General features: G+C 33.8%; 1 protein-coding gene across 1 annotated transcript in view; it reads right to left on the bottom strand.

Moving 5' to 3' along the window:
* The window catches only part of IGF1R (insulin like growth factor 1 receptor), a 363,516-nt gene that overhangs the window by 28,041 nt on the left and 318,138 nt on the right, over positions 1 to 17,337 (bottom strand). The window contains exons 9-15 of the mRNA XM_031955519.1: positions 15,836 to 16,003; positions 15,362 to 15,566; positions 9,733 to 10,019; positions 8,520 to 8,656; positions 7,782 to 7,941; positions 2,475 to 2,580; positions 1,716 to 1,786 (exon numbers count right to left, since the gene is read on the bottom strand). Coding sequence (XP_031811379.1) covers positions 1,716 to 1,786; positions 2,475 to 2,580; positions 7,782 to 7,941; positions 8,520 to 8,656; positions 9,733 to 10,019; positions 15,362 to 15,566; positions 15,836 to 16,003 — 1,134 coding nt within the window. The remainder of the gene's footprint in view (positions 1 to 1,715; positions 1,787 to 2,474; positions 2,581 to 7,781; positions 7,942 to 8,519; positions 8,657 to 9,732; positions 10,020 to 15,361; positions 15,567 to 15,835; positions 16,004 to 17,337) is intronic.

Genomic DNA, 17,337 nt, shown 5'->3' with positions numbered 1-17,337 from the left:
TTCACTTCCCTAATTTATATTTACTCTACATTATTTGCTAACATAAATATAAAGATTTCCTAACACTTATGGTACTTTTAACTTTTTAAAACTGCTCTCACATATGTCATCTAGCATGTTAATAATAATCACCAGTCACTTTTGAAGTGTTAAAAATAAGGTCTTCTCCCATATTTCTTATTCTGTTTAAACTCTTAGAGAAGAAAGAAAACTAATTTTCTCTTCATACTCTTCCTTCAACAGCCATGGACATTTGCTTATCTCCTCTGATAACCCTAGATGTGATCATTTTGTTTCAGGGTCTTCATTTGGTTACTTTAATATAAGAAGCCATGATTTCATCAGGACTGATGCAGCCTACCCACAACTCTTTCTTATATTAAGTAGGAAATCTTTATGAGTTGATGTAGACCAAAACAAAAAGCATCACTTGGAAACCAACAACTAAATGGTTTCATTAATTAATTGGATGACAGGAACACAATTTATTTCTGGAGTCATATATAAAACTTTTTAGATTGGTAGCATCTATAGTATCTGAAGAATACACAGCCTTTCAGAATCCACTGTGACCTGTATGTTAAGAAGAAGCACCATAGTGGACCTTTGATGAAATCTGAAAAAAACAACCCCCCAAATCAAAAACTGACCTGCTAAACCATATTCAGGAATGGCCAAAAGAAAATGTAAGGGGATAGAGAGAAGGTAAATTTTATGATATTGGTGAAATGGGGGAATAACAGACAAAGGAAGAAAATAAATTCCAGTAAAATTTTACAATAAGGATAACAAAGAAATATGAATATTACAAAGAATGTCCTTGAGTAGACAAAAAATATTTTAAACATATAAAAACCATCTAAATTGAAAATACTTTTGCCACCATCATAATTATCTCTTTTCTAGATATGAATATTCTGATATCTAGAATCACTTAAGAATCTTTGTAATATTAGCATCACATTTCATTTAATCAAAATGATCCCAATATGGGTTATATTCAGAAATGTGTTTCTATTACATAGAGTGTTGAGGTCCTCTACTATTGTGATTTTTTTGGGGGGGGGACTATTTCTTACCTTTAAAGCAATGATATTCTATGACTGTGTTTCTAGAATTGAAGTCTACCAAGCAAACCATTTGGATAAAACCACCCTTTTTAATTTTAGGTTAAAAAAAAAACATATTAGCAATGACAGAATTAAAATCAATGCTAACTTCAATCACTTAGTAGGACTTTGTACAAAGCATTCTCTTTATATGAATCTTAGATGCCTCTTAAGTAACAGGGTGACAATGATACTTGTGAAATCTCTCTCAACGGAACTGCTTGTAAAATAAGAATAATTATAACAACAATAATAGCAGGTGGCATTTGTATACTGCTTTAAAACTAGCAAAGCTTTATTAACTTATTTATTATTTTATTTCATTTTCTAACAATCCTTGGAGAGATAAGGAAAATGAAGCAGATGGTGGTTTAAAAACCTGCTTAGGATCATAACAACTAGAAAATTCATAGGATGGATTTGAACTCAAGTCTTCTTGATTCATCTGTTATGCTACCTAATGGCTTCTTAATGACTTATAACCATAAAAGTCATGTAAATGTGAGTTTTCATAATTATTTTAGCAACATTATGGAACATATCATTTCCATTAGTAATAGCCCAAATCTAAAAATTACATGTGTGTAAATGTGTTTAAACACTTACCATCTGCAGCACTGAAGTACTCTGGATTGACAGATGCATATAGAACTCCATTCCCTAATCTGTCACTGTTTCTGTCAAAAGATTTAAAATGTAGTTTTTCAAAACCTTACACATATGACACCTCCATCTATCCTTCTCCCTCCATTCATACCTCTTATTTTATATGTTCTATTAAGTACTAACAGGGAAAAGGAAGGATAGCTTTAATTATGATAATAACTAATATATTCATAACTTCTTCTAAAAGTATCTTTGCATGTAATCCCATTAGTTTCTTTAGTACTTTAAGATCTGATTGCCTTGATTATACTAGAATAGGATACATATTCCTAAAAATGGAAAGCATTTTTGGAAAAACTCCAAAGTTCTTTAGTTCCTCTTCAAGAAAAAAAAAATATGTTTTTTTCTTCAATTAAAATAAAAGAGGTCATTTGGCAAAGGGATCATATCTTGCACTTGAAAATGTTAATTCAATAAGTGAAACAATTTTACTTATTTTTTAAAAAAAACTTAAAGCCACATATAAAACAATTAAGAAAGATTTCAATAAGTTCATATTTTACTTTTCTTTAAAGAATATGTAAACTGAAGAACATGTTTTCTAAATTATGTTATTTCTCCCATTGTAAGGACTATAGTTAAAGTCCTCAATGAGACTGATTTATGTCTTTATTTTTCAGTAAATAAAACCAAACCACCAAAACTTCCAATTTAATGTTCAAACATTCAATGACAGTGTGAGAAATATGAAGTTCTTACCTTTTTTTATTGTAGACATACCACATTATCAGTATTCCACCAAGTATAAATAATCCTGCGATGGGTAGAGCGATCATTAAGTGAAGGAAGTTTTCATAATCTGGTGCTGCAGACATGAGGAAATGAAGTACATTAAATAACATGGAATGTTTTTATTTTAATCAATTGATGGAATTTAAAAATTTGTCCAACTTCTTTGATACCACTATCTTCCCCAATATCCATCCCCCCCCCCAAAAAAAAAAACCCTCTATGAAAATCAATCAGATATTCTGGAAAACAAATTAACCTCCCCTCCTTTTTTGCTGAGGCAACTGGAGTTGAGTGACTTGCCCAAGATCACACAGCTAGGAAGTGTTAAGTGTCTGAGACCAGATTTGAATTCAAATCCTTCTGACTTCAGGGCTGGTGCTCTTTCTACTGCACCACCTAGCTGCCCTTAATATTAAGATCTTCTAGCAAAAAGTAGAAGCAAAAAAAAAAAAAAAAAAAAAAAAAAAAAAAAAAACGCCAGATATCTTATGAGTGAGTGTTCAGAGAACTGTACTCATCTTTCCTTTTAAAAAAATTTTTAAAAAAGGTATTTTGAAGTGGTGAAACATCTGATTAAGAAAGTATTGTATTTGCATTTTAAATACTTAGGTAGCCATGTGGAACAGTAACAGAAAAGGCATCTGGTCTTGAAGTCCAACCCAAGACATTGTATCTCTGTGACTCTGTCTCAGTTTCCTCATTTGTAAAAAGGGGATAATAACGGCATCTATCTCCCAGGGTTTTGTAAGGATTAAATGTGATAATATTTGCAAAGCATTAAGCACAATGGCTTGGCACATTGCAAGTGCTCAATAAATGCTTGTTTTTACAATTCCTTCTTTTAAATGAACATTTCTAAAATCAAACTACTTCTCCTCTCAAAATTGTCTCCCTTTTCTGACTTCTCTATTTTTGTCAGTGGTACCATCATTCAACCTGTCACTCATACTTTTAAGTCATGCTTTCACTTCTGACTCTACCATCTACTTCTCCCTCTACATCCAATAACATGTGAGAGCTTGTCAATTTTTCCTCCAATCAATTAGCATGTATTTATTATCTAACAATATCTTTAAATCTGTTCCTTCCTTTTTTAAATAACATATTACATTTTATTGCTCTTTTTTTTATCACCTTTTCTAAAATTGCTGCCCCTTCCCTTAGTGAGCAAGCTTTTGTAATCAGATTAGTTTTTTCAAATGAGGAAAAAGGAAATTCAGTAAAACTAACCAAAAGTTAACTGAGTCTGAGAACACAAACAATGTTCCATTTCTAAATTTCCCCAATTTTAGAAAGAAAGCTGGAAAAGCATTTCTTCATCTTGTTCATAGGGTCAAACTTTATCATTTTAATCAGTGTTCAATTGGAGAAGGGAAAGGGAGAAAGTTGGTTATTGTTTCCTTTTACATGGTTGTTTATCATCATGCATACTCTTCTTTTAGTTTTGTTTATTTCACTCTGCATCAATTTATATAAATCTCTTGCTTTACAGAATTCTTCACATGAACTGTTTCTTATGGAATACATATCATGTATTACATTTTTGTACTACAATTTGTTCAGTCATTCTCTAATCCAAAGCTTTTAAACTATGGGTCACAACCTCATAGAGAATCATGCAACTAAATATGAAGGGGTTACAAAATTATGATTTATTATCAGTAGAAATTTTATTTATAAACCTATTTTATATACCTACATACCTCGGGTCAAGTAAAAATTTCTCAGGTGAAAAAGGCTGCGAGTGGAAAAAGTTTAAGAAGTCCTTCTCTAATCAATGCTGTTTCTTCCTTTTCATTGATTAAATCAATACTAACTCAAACTGTCCTAAATTACTACAATGATCTCCTAACTGGTTTTCCTACCTTCGTATTTTCCCTCCCTTTGATTTAGGGATTCTTAAACTTTTTTTGTTATCATTGATTTTGATAGTCTGGTGTCTTTGATAATCTGGTGAAACCTATGGAGTCCTTATCAAAATAATGTTTTTAAATGCAGAAAACAAAATATCTCAGATAATAAAGGAAACCAATTATATTGAAATAAAGATGAAATATCTATTCCTATTTATCTCACCAAGATCCCATGAAATCTAAACATGGACCCTCATTTTCACAGGCTAACCCCTATTCTTAGAAGGTTCTTTCTATTTTTTTTAATCTCAATTTCTTTAGCTTACTTCAAATCCCAGATAATCTCCCATCTTCTACAGGAAGCCTTTCTTCATTCTCTCTGATTCTAGTGCCTTCCTTTTAAAATAATCTCTTGTATTTATACATATTTGTTTGTAGATTGTGCCTACCATTAGACTGAGTTCCCTAAGAGCAGAAACTGTTTTCACAATCTTTGAACACCTAGCACTTAGCACCATACCTGGCACATAACAGACATTTATTATTTTGTTTTTGTGAGGCAATTATGGTTAAGTGACTTGCCCAGGGTCACATTTGAACTCAGGTCCTCCTGACTCCAGCATTGATGCTCTATCTACTGTACCATTTAGCTATCCCCACAGTAGACATTTAGTAACTGTTTACTGATTGACTTAGGGGTTCTATGGACTCCAGTTAAGAACTCCTATTCTAAGCCATCCTTTACAGAATGAAGATTTCCCTTCCTGATGAACCATTCTCATTATTCACTCTCCTAATGCACTGCCACTCCTCTGCTCAAAATTTTTTCATTTTGCAATCAACTTTACTTCTTGCTATTCTTCAGTCCACACCCTACATTCCAAGTAAACTATCCTACTGTCCCCTACCATATATGTAGCCAATAGTTTCTTTGCCATAACCTTAGTCCACAGCTATGACTAGGATCTCCGTAAACAGCATGTTGTCAGCTCTGCCTGTTAGTTGAAACTCTGAACCTGTCTTGAATAGGCCTACTCTTCCATGAAGTCTTCTCTGATCTTCTCTAATCAGTTAAAATTTCCTTTTATCTCCTTAAAATTTTACTTAGCTCTTTGTAATCTTCTTCTTTCCATTAGGACTATAAACTGAGTGACATCAGGGATCACTGTCTCAATTCTTCTTCAGATTTTGATAGTATGCAGGGACTTAATAATTGCTTGTTGGATTTAAATCATGCCAGAATAATAATATTAACCAAGTACTTTATAGTCATTCTATTCTTTGCTTTAAGGCAGGTTAGAGAGACAGAATAAAAATCCATTATTACTAATGTATGATTCAGTTCTAAGGCAGAAGAGCCTGCCATTTACTCACTGTTGAAAATATCTTCATGTCATTTATAGTTATCAGAGTTAGGAGGGTTTTTTCCTAGTTTTTTTTTTCAGAAGATATTTTAACATCATTCCTATCCCTTATATTAATGGTCAGATTGAACTGTGTTCTTTTGGGTTCTACATTTCAATAGGACATAGAACATGTTCAAAGGAAAAATAACAAAGTGATTAAAGAACTACAAATAGGCCTAAGAATTCTGCTATGAGCAAAAACTAAAAAAATTCCTGAGATGATTTAGTCTGAATAAAAGAAGACTGAAGGGTAATTTAATAGTATTCATAAAGAAGATTTCTATAAGGAAAAGAGTTGCCAATAAGAATTCTTTCTCCAGTGAGGATTTAACTGGAAGAAATGACACTACACGTCAATAACAAAGATTTTCATTTGACATAAGGAAAAATTTTCCCAATAATTAAAGATATGTATGATTTCCCCTTGGAGTATATATACCCACTTGTACTAGAGAAGGTATTCCTGGTTCTCTCATCCCAGTCTGATACCTATGGGATTTACATAGCTATGTCATGAAAATAATGTGACATTTTATTATCTTAATAGGGCTAGCTCAAAATGTGTTTTGCCCAAATACACAAAAACATACTTTTCTATGAACGTGAATTTCCCATTTCTCAAGAAAGCTCTGGAGTTTACTTTCTCTGTGGATAATAAATGACACAGAGAGAAAAAAATTGAGGAAATTTATATGATCAGATAAGGGGTTATGGATGCTAAAACTTGATGACCAGTTAATGGTGGAATCTTTTCATTGGCTAACTTAGATTAGACAACTTAAGTATCAGGTTCAGGGGGAAAAGTTCTAAAGATGAAAGCAAAATGACTGCAAAAAGATTTTGTTACTTTCAGGCTTACAATCCTAGTATACTTTATTTTTCTTTTTATGACAGATGGAATCTTTATTTTCAAAGACAAATTATCTCTTTTGATAATAAAGGTTAGTACCAGTTAAAGCAACAAGTATCTTTTAAGTTCTTTTCTTAAGTTTTGGGTAATGATAAAATTTTATCTATTGCATTGACAAAATGGAATCAAAGTTAACTGGAGGACCATAATTCTACACTGTTGAAATGTTACTTTCTCTAAGAAGTAACATTTAACATTGGGATCCCAAATCAAATAACCACTGAACATAACACAAAATAAGATAAAAAATAAAACTAATACATTCAAACTGAATATAATGGAAGAGTCTAATTTTTACCAAATAAAATGTTAATTTCTCTAGTTCAAGCAACATACCCATTCAGTACCTACTGTGTGATCACTCTCATGCAGGGTACTGCTTAAATTTTTTTTCACATTATTTCTGGTCATATTATCTATCATCATAAAATTATCAGGAGTCATATAGAATAAAATATTTCTTCCATTTGCAATTTGTCTTTAATATAATTTCATTATCACAATCAGTATTATGTATCCCAACTTAGCTACAGATAATAGTACTAAGTGCTTTTCATGTTATTTATAATAGCCCTAAAAATATTTTTTTTGTGTGAAATGGCTTCATTTATAAATCAAGTTCTAATGAAGAGATCAGCAACTCGTATAGCTGGGAGGCAGTTTGCTTCTCCTCCCACTTCAATATGACCCTAACTTCAAAAAAATTGACTGAGAAAACATCTGTCCCTGGTCTTCAAGAGTTAGTGCTCAGCGTCACTTCTTTTTCCTACCCCTTCCTAGTTCTCCCTCCCCCCCAGAAAAACAAGAGTTGAACACTTGATGTACAGCTCTAGATAGGCTGTTGACATAAATCTCTGATTGTTATCAGTTTTAGGTCAAGGGATAAAGCACTGGGTCTACAGTGAAGGAAACCTGAGTTTAACTGCAGCCTTAAGACACTTACTTTGTGACACTGGGCAAATCCCTTAACCCCTATTTGCCTTAATCTACTGGAGAAGAAAATGGCACTCCAGTATCTTGACCAAGGAATTCCCATGGAATTCTCATGTTCCATGAAGTTCACAAAGACTTAGACACGACTAAACAATACTATCATAATCCTTACGTTTGGCTGGGACATAAAAGAATACAGGGTCAGTCCATGATCCATTCCCAGAAAGAGAGGTGGCCTGAACACGGGCTGAATAGTTCCCAGGGTTCAGCCGTGTAAGCCTGGCCCCTCCAAATTTCCTGTATTCCTGTCTGGAAACACATTCCCGCTGATCCTAAAAGAAACACAATAGTCTGTATTAGCTTTCCCCAAACTTTTGTGAAAGTAAGCTCTGTGATTCTTTTGCCATGTGTTGTCTCAGATTTTTATCTCACTGGTGACTTCAGCTCTGTAAATGTATCTATCCTATTTCTCATCTCCCATTGAACAAATTTCCAGTAAAAAGGGAAAAGGGGGATAGAGAAAGGCATAGAAAGTAGTATTCTACTCAAGGTTCTCATACAGTAGAGGTATCTGTGACATTATGCAATAATTTGGAACACAAATGCAAGTTTGTTTTAAGCAAGGAGCTTTCATGTTCAACTAGAAAAATTTCTAAAAGATTAATGGAGAAAAAACTTCAGATTAGTTGCCTGTATTCCAAAGTTATTTTCTGGCATGAAAATATTTTTTTAATTCAGGAATTTTGTCATAACCATTTCTTCCTTTCTTCTGCTTAGTTCAGAGTAGGGCATATTGTAACACTAAAAATTTTCTTGATTTTGATTTTTTAAGGCTTATAACAAAAAAAGAGTTCAATACTAAATGATATTCATTTGATACAAGCATAAGAAAAGATCTTCTACATCTTACCTCTACTTGTTGACCATACTTTATTTCATACATTAATATCAATCCATTGGGATTTTCAGGTTCTGCCCACTTCAAGTAGACAGTATTATCTGGTCTTGGCTCCCACTGCACTGGCCCAGGAATATTATCTGCTCCTTCTGAAAACATTTCCAACAAATGATAAAAGTCAATCAAGGATGAAAGACAAAAAAATCATACCATCTTAATTAAAGCAGTTATTATAATAATAAATTATCTATGCTTACAAAGCACAGTAAAGAAATGTAGAATTCTCCAGAGCTAAATTGCTTATGGTAGGAATTGCTAAGAAATGGTTTTTAGAACTGAACATGCACTAATAGATTGAAAGATGCCCACTGCAAAAAACACTCCCATCTTTAGTTACAAGAATCTTAGCAATTAAAATAATATCTTGTACTCTTGGCAGGGATAGGGGGAAGTCTAATAACTAACTAAACTCTTTTTTTCTATTAGCTGTTTTAATTGGAGGGCAAAAATTTGGGAAGGCAACTACAAACAGTAAAGCCTCATTACTTTGGACTCCACTAAGAGACTATGCAAGAGTTCATAGGGGATTAAGCTGAAGATTACCTTAGTATTAACTATTTTTTTTTTTTTAAAAAGAGGCTTCCTAAACTAATGAATAAAGTAAACAAAATTACATAGGGGTATTTTTACCAACTGAAAAGAAGGAACCATTTTCAATCATTTTAGTAGTAAATAGGCACAAGGTACAGTGTCTTGAACATATCCAAATAATCATACAATTAAATACTACTTCAAAGGTACTGTGATAGCTATAGGGCTACAAGAACAAGAAAATATTTTTATTTTCAATTTACATTCTATTAGAAGAAGGAAGGAAAAAGTAGGCTATAAAAATGTGTAGAATGAATTAAATTAGCTATAAAATATAGCAGGTAAACATTGCTTAGATTGGTAGTTTGATATATTAATGATTAGTCATGACTCTCTTCTTATCTATCTAGTTATTAAAGCAGTGTCTTAGTTAAGTTATAAACTTTACAAGCTTCCTTCAGATGCCTCAGTATGTCATGGTAAAAATAAACCAAAAAAACAAAAAACAAAATCCCTTTCAATTCTTTAAATATAGTCTATAATCAAACTTATTAATTCAGAGGAGCTTCTTAATTAGTTTTAATTAGCAAGATATAACAGTGTTTAAAAGAGTTATTGCTCTATCGGCTCATACCTGCTGGCATGGTCCTGGCAAAGACAAAGTTCGAAGCACTACAGCCAAGAGTATCAGCTTCATGGTTGCAGCTATGAATATCAATTCGATACAAAGTAAAAGGCCTAAGATGAGAAATTAAAGTCCTTTCTTTATTATCCACTCTACTCTCAAAGAACGGGTATTCAGATTCAATTTCTTCTGTGTCTGACACATTGGTGAAGTGATCCGCCATTGTAGTGTTCCTGTTCCGACTGGGCAATGTAGAATTCGCAATTTGAAAGACATCTCTACGCCTCCTTTCAGGTCTGCAAAGAAAACAAAAGCCTGGCTTTAAAAAGCTTCCACTTTGTTTGCAGAAACACCTGTAAGTAAAGTATCAAGAATCATAGTGGGGAAAACTGCAAATACACAAGGAAAAAAAAAATCTGTGTCTCGTTGAGAATAGTCTTTATTCAGCTCCTGCTACATACCACGAACTATGCTAACTGTTAGGAATTTAATAAAAAGGTAAAAACTGTCCCTGTCAATTAAGAAGCTTCCAGTCTAAAGGAAGAAACAATAGACAAATAATGATATACAAACAAGATACTAACAGAATAAAGTGGACAGAATCTTATTACCATTAAGGGATACTAGAAAAAACTTCTTGCAGAAGGTAGGTAGAATCTTAGCTTAGACCTGAAGTAAGTCAGAAAAGTCAAGAGACTGAGATAAGAAGGAAAACATGTTAGAGTTGGAGAACAGTCACTGAAAATTCAAGGTTGGTAGATAAAAGGTAAGTATAAAAATAGTACTTTATATCACCAGATAGGAAAAAAACCAATAGAACAATCTGGGAACCTTCCCTTTTTTTTAAGTGTAGATTTTTAATTTTCAGACCTGGAAATCTCAGGATCTTTCCACTACACCCACAGGAGTTACCCAAACACACCCAAAGGCAAACCTGCCCTGAAGTCATCACCTGAGCATGCAGAATCCTTTTCATGTTTGATTAGAATGATACTACCATCTGGTTCACAGAACACACAATTAAGCATTAAAGGTTAAAAACCCACTAGCTATATCTCATTAAAATTCATTAGAAGGCCAAGAGAGAGAGAGGCAGCCTTAAAACAACAGACTTGGTCCTAGATGAGTTAGAGATGTTCAACATCAGAAGATAAGAGGGCACTCCAGTGTTTCAAGGACTTTTATTTTACCCTTTATTTGGCTTCAATGATGAGTTGTTGGGTTTTTTTTTTTGGGGGGGGAGCAATGCTCAATCTGGAATCAAAACATGTGCCATTATAATAATAATTAATAGAAAAATGCATCTGAGAAAGAGAAATTTTTTTCTTATGAAATATACAAGGGAACAGCAACTAAACAAGTTGTTGAGAAACAAGAAGCTAAAAGATGTGATATCTTTCAATTTTGATTTTATGGGATATAAAACTGAGCTCTCTGAGTCAGCCATCTGACCCCTAAAACCAGAATCCTAACATTAATATCAACAAATAAGAGCAAACAGAAAATATGTGGGTTAAACAACAACAAAAACAACAGAAAGGAGCAGAGAAACAGCAACCTTCATCTTAACCTTAAGGCACACTGAGACAAAAAACTGCTGTGCTAGTGATTACTGACCAATTTCCAGCATCATAATAAGAATAATAAGTGAGAGTAGAAGAAATAAAATGAATTATACTTGAGAAATAATTTTTAATGATCCCAAGAAAATGGTTGTAGGGTTTAGTGGAAGGGAGAGAAACAAGAAATCCACCTATTTTCTGGTCTAGGGTAATTTCATATACAAAATACAAAACAACCAAAAAAAAGGCAGAAAAACTTTCAGACAAAGAGGAGGATATCCCTGGAAATTTACATGTTTATGCTACCTAAATTTGGCTAGCATCTTATTGACATATATTTGACTCTAGGGAAAAACAAATAACTAAAATTTATGAAGATGAAAGAGGTCTGGGAGGTGGGACATTAATGATTTCCTAGTCTACTGTTCAGCTTGATTCTACAGTAGATATTGTTTTCATTCCCTGCCTTTTTGCAATAAAACACTGGGCCCCCCATCAAAATCAGAAACAGGCCAGGGCAGGATGATGTCATAGTACAGATGTCTTCATTTCTAGCAGACATAAAACCACAAGGTTAAAGCTTTATGTTTATATGTTGTATTCTCTTTCAAAATATTATGGGGGAAAGGCACCCACAAGACACAAAACAAAACCCACACCCACAAAACAGAAACAAAGCAATAGGTAGAAGGCTAGTTACTGCTAAAGAGGCCTGGGTTCACACACAAAAAGTTTGCCTCCTACCTTCTCTGGAAAAAAACAAACCACACACGAATATTTGCATCTACAAGTAACAGAATGTCTAGGTTTATCCCATGGAGAAATCTCACTATGTCACAATCTCATATTTACTTGCTACTCAGAATTCTTACAGTCACTTAGTAGTTTAGTGATTTACAAGACTGGTATCTTTTATTTATCATAGATCAGAGGTTGCTGAAACAATAAAAAGAAGGAAAACATCTTTCAAGAAATTCATCAGAGATGAAAGAAATAGAACAACATGAAATAAAGTCTTTATAAACCTATCCAAATAATATAACCTACAATAAATATTAACTAACGTCATCTGCCTTCTACCCTCCCTGACAAATCCCCATAGAAAAAGATTTTGCTTTTTAAAATCCAAGATGTCAAAGAATAAAACACAATGTTAGGCTTTGTAAAAGAATATTTGCAAACTTAAAACATTTACTGCCAAAAAGTCAGCATCCTACTTCAAAAAATGTACAACAAACATTCTACTTAAAAACACTTTGGACAATGTTTCATATAATAAATCAAACTTGACTGGTATTAGTCCAAAGACTAAATAAATAGTACTTAGAATGAATGACAGACTTTAAAATAATTTTTAATGATTTAAGTTGCAAAACAGAAAGCTCTCCTTTATGATTCAGTCTTATTCTGTCTTTAGGACCACACCTGACACCCATAACTTTGTTACAACTTGCACATACTTAAGATTATAAGGGAAAAAATAAGTAGACAGATTTTGTTCACTCCTCCCTTCCCCTTTCTGTCTTCATTATTTCTTACAGGAAAAAAAAAAGTAATGTATTTCTTTTTAGTTTGAGGAATGAATGTCTGAATTGAATTGCTTATATATTTATCACACAATATTAACTGAGCATCACTGTAGTACAAAAAAGCAAATCTGATTATTTTATGTATAACAAATGAGTAGAAAAACTCCTTGAGTTATGGCTTTCAGGGACTAGAGGAAGGTAGGTAAAGACAACCGATGAAATCATCATAAGAATATCTTTTTGTCTACCTACCTTTACCTAAACAAAATAACTAGATTATAATACAGTATTCCTGCAGGCAGTGTATAAAGGATGCTTACCCACAGTTTTTCTTTGTCCCTTGTACTCTACCATCATTTACAATTTGTGTGGGGGGAGAGAAGTATTGCTATAGATTTAGAATACAGGGAGCTTCTAGGTTCATCAGAAATGCCCTTTTGGGGGTAGTGAGGACTTAGAATATTGAGCCCTCTGGCATCCATACTAGACAGTATCCTTCCAACTTTGAATAGAACAAATGTATCCTTATCCTTGTTGATCATCAAACCACCAAATTAATTCCTGCTTTACAATGACTTGTAAAATGTCCTTTAATACATACATACATAACCAGCTTTGCACCAGATGATACTCTGAATCCATGGGACAGATGTAATTATAGAAAAGATTGATTTGGAAATAGCAAACTTTTGAAATTATAAAATTCTTGGTTTTCCTTATGTCTTTAAGAAAGGCTGGTATTTTAGAATCAGAGTTCAAAGGGACGTTAGAAATCATTTAGACCCAATTCCCATATTTTAGAGACAGGGAAACTGATTTTCAGCCCCTTAAACAAATATCAGAAATGTTATTTTAAATGAATTTCTATCTATTTTGTTGTCGTTCATCCTTCTTTTTCTAAGGGAATTGATGACATCATGGGATGATATCTTGATCTGTACATGAATTGGATTTAAGTAAAACAGAGTTATACATAATTGTCAGGCTCATTCTCTCTTTCAGAGTTGTCAAAATTCAACAGCAAAATAAAGACAGCCAGTGATGGCCTAGGACATGTTAGATGACCTTGGCATCTTTGATGTTTGTTTAAGCTCTAAGCACTCCACAGTGTCTGCTTCAGTCACCTTCATGGCCGCTGGAACAAATTGTTCTCATCAGTCCATTCCATCAGGGGAAGTCTTCACATGCTTGGGATACCTCAAAGGGAAAGTGACTAATGGTCTCACAAATGAGCAGTCACTAAACTAAAGGGTTTTTCAAATGTAAAAGATCCTATCAGGATTGGTCACAGCATAAGAAAAAAGAATTACAATGAACAAAAAAGAGAATGCCTACCTATATATCCAGAGTCAGTCAGTTAGTCAACAATGTACTAACCTTTATTAAATGTTTCCTATGTCCCAGACATCTTGCTAACCCCTGATAATGCAAAGAAGTACTCATAGTCTAATGAGGGAGATAATATAAAAACAACTATGTACAAACAAAATATGAACAGGATACATTGGAGAAAACCACCAGTACTGAAGAATGTTCATTAACTCAGTTGTGCACAAATGTTGATATGGTACTAGAAAGTACCATAGATTTTTACTTTAATGCAATTCAGTAGGTATCTCCACCCCCACCCCATTACTTTTTATGGAATGGCAATTTTGTTTTTGGAGAAGCAATTGGGGTCAAGTGACTTGCTCAGGGTCACACAGTTAAGTATCTGAAGCCAAATTTGAACTTAGAGCTTCCTGACTCCAGGGCAAATGCTCTATTCACTATATCATCTCGCTAACCCTTGGAATAATAATTTTTGAAGAATGGTCATACTTTATTCCTTAGGTAACAAGCAAAAAAAGAACCTCCTAAACCTTCCAAGAAAAAAAATAGGCATATGGCCCAACTTCATAGAACCCTTATTCGTATATCTCAAGGTTACTCTACTGCTCTTTGCAGTTGCCCTACTCCTATTCCTAGTATTCAGAAACAGAGCAGCACAATGTAATAAGGAAATGGTTTTGTTTGTGAACCCTTTAATTTATGAGGTTTGTCTGAATAAAAGGGTTCCCTGTTGGCATTTGTCAAACTTATGAAATTCACTTTAATCCTCACACTCAACATTCTTTTGTTCTATTCATGCCCCCATAGTCAGGGTTTATTTGTTTTCACAATAGATCCATTTGACTAAACAGTTTGCTGTTCATTCTCCCCCACAACCTTCCTTTCTGGAATGTCTTTTGGATAGTTTTTGCACTCTCTCTTTATCTCTCTCTCTCTCTCTCTCTCTCTCTCTGTCTACCCCCCTTTTCTTTCTCTCTGTCTCCTCCCTTCTCTCTCTGTCTCCTCCCTTCTCTCTCTCTCTTCCCCCCCTCCCTTCTCTCTCTCTCTGTCTCCCCCCTTCTCTCTCTCCCCCTTCTCTCTCTCGCTCTGGCTCTTCAGTCTCCATTATATCTGTGTCCCATAACCAATTCCTTCCATTCCCAAATGACTTAAGAATCAGTATATTGCTGTGGATATCAGAAGTCCCTAGAGAGATACTGAAAGTGTGAATCAGACCTGGGTACAAAGATGGAGTTGTGCAGAAAATTCTCAAAAACTTTTCTGTATTCAGCTTCTTCTTTCTCTGCTTGTTTCTCAGCCTCAGTCTTAGGACAAGCACAGCAAGGTCCTTTCTCCCCACCACAGACTTCAGTTTTGGGGTTTTCAGTAACCTCTTCAACATCAATGGTGCCATCGGCATACTTTCTAATTGGAACTTTGTCTTTTTTTAAAAAAAAAGGAAATAAAAATAGAATGAATGGAATAGTTTAAAACATACAAATATAAAAACATTCAAATAGTTCCTTATACAAATGGGGGGTGGGGGAAGAACATTGACAACTTAACTGAAGAACTTAGCTTTTAACTTTCAACTAGATGTTAAAAAGTCATGTGACATGGGTATATAAAGACCTTGGTGATTTCAAACAATAGGAACTGATATGTACAGGTCTCAGCATCTTTTGTGGCTAATGCACACAGCATCCTTACCTTTGGAGCAGTAATTGTGTCGGTAGAGGTAACTATCTTGAGGTTGCCTCTGCCATCTTACTATGTAGTAAGATAAGTTACCATTTGGGAGGGAAGGAGGATTCCACTTCACAATTAACTGGGAGGATGAGTTAGATGCTGAAATAACATCCAAGGGAATAGAAGGAACTGGAAAAACAAAGTAATCATCATAGGTTATAACATGGGGTGTTTCTCAGATAATTTGTCAAATTAGTACAAAGGAATACAAATACTATTTCAAATGAGACAGTTGACCATGAGGTGATGACATTTTTCAGTTATGATAAGTTACAAAAACCACCTTACATCTGGCATCTAAGCGATGAAACAGCTAATCCTGGAATGCAAATTTTTTCTCAGACATTTAGCTGTATGACCGAGCAAATCACCTGATCTCTACTTGACTTCTACATGACCACATGAATAAAGTGAGGACAATGATAGCATTTACTTCACAAGATTGTTGTAAGGATCAATGGAGATAATATATGTATAGACCTTTGCTATGTGGAGTTACGTACTATGTGAATTATGAAGGGATTGCAAACATTGCAGGAAGGAATACCCATACCATCAAAATTAGATTCTTGAAGTATTAAAGGATGCCCTCCAAAAATGTATTTATATATCTGACTTTTCTAAATAAAAATGCTGCAAATCTCATGATTCATATCAAAATAAAAAATAAAACATTTGAATTCATGATTGCAAAATCAAAGTCCTTACAAACTTTCTAAGTTTTACTACAGTTAGAACAAATCTGTTTTTTTAAAAGCAAAATGTATACATTGTAAATATTTAGAAGTTATACATAATAATATCATATGAGGTGTTATCTTGTGAGCAGGGGAGAAATTATTAAGGAGTTTATGTTATTCAATTCCAAGATTTTATGGGGGCATTGAGGGAAGGTGCTGGGGAAAGGAATCTAATGACAGCATTCTTAGCAGGGTTTCAGAGAATGCAAATGAATTAGAATTAAATATTAATACCAAATGAAGACAACTTTCTTCTGCTCTTCCCCACCCACCCAATTTCTTGCTAAACCAAGCCCAAAACTAACTTAGGCAGAAAAGGAAGACTACAAGAGGCTCATGTGGCCCCCTATAATAATTTGTTCTAGCTTGAGTTTATTTTTAAAAGCAAAACACCTTAAATTTTGAAATTTCTTCCAGAATTCAAGTCTTTCTCACTTTGAGACACTTTAGCAACATTTTCATCCAGCACATTTTTAAAATTAGAAGAGGATGGCCAGCTCCAGGATACTTTAAAAATATTATCATGCACACACAAGGTTCTGTACACCTTCAAGGCATGATTCTTTTGGGAAAGGATATGACTAACACCAGCTTTTTTTTTTTCAAAGTAAATAAGACCACTTGATACTCAGCCACATGAGGGTTTCCAAAAATAAGTATTTCAAAAACAAACAACTTATCCACACATATTTCATATGATAGATGATGCAAAACAGCAGATAC

This window comes from Sarcophilus harrisii, chromosome 2, assembly GCF_902635505.1.
Source record: "Sarcophilus harrisii chromosome 2, mSarHar1.11, whole genome shotgun sequence".
NCBI lineage: Eukaryota > Metazoa > Chordata > Mammalia > Dasyuromorphia > Dasyuridae > Sarcophilus > Sarcophilus harrisii.
The sequence above is the reverse complement of the archived record's forward strand: the minus strand, read 5'-3'. Positions and strand labels throughout refer to the sequence as shown.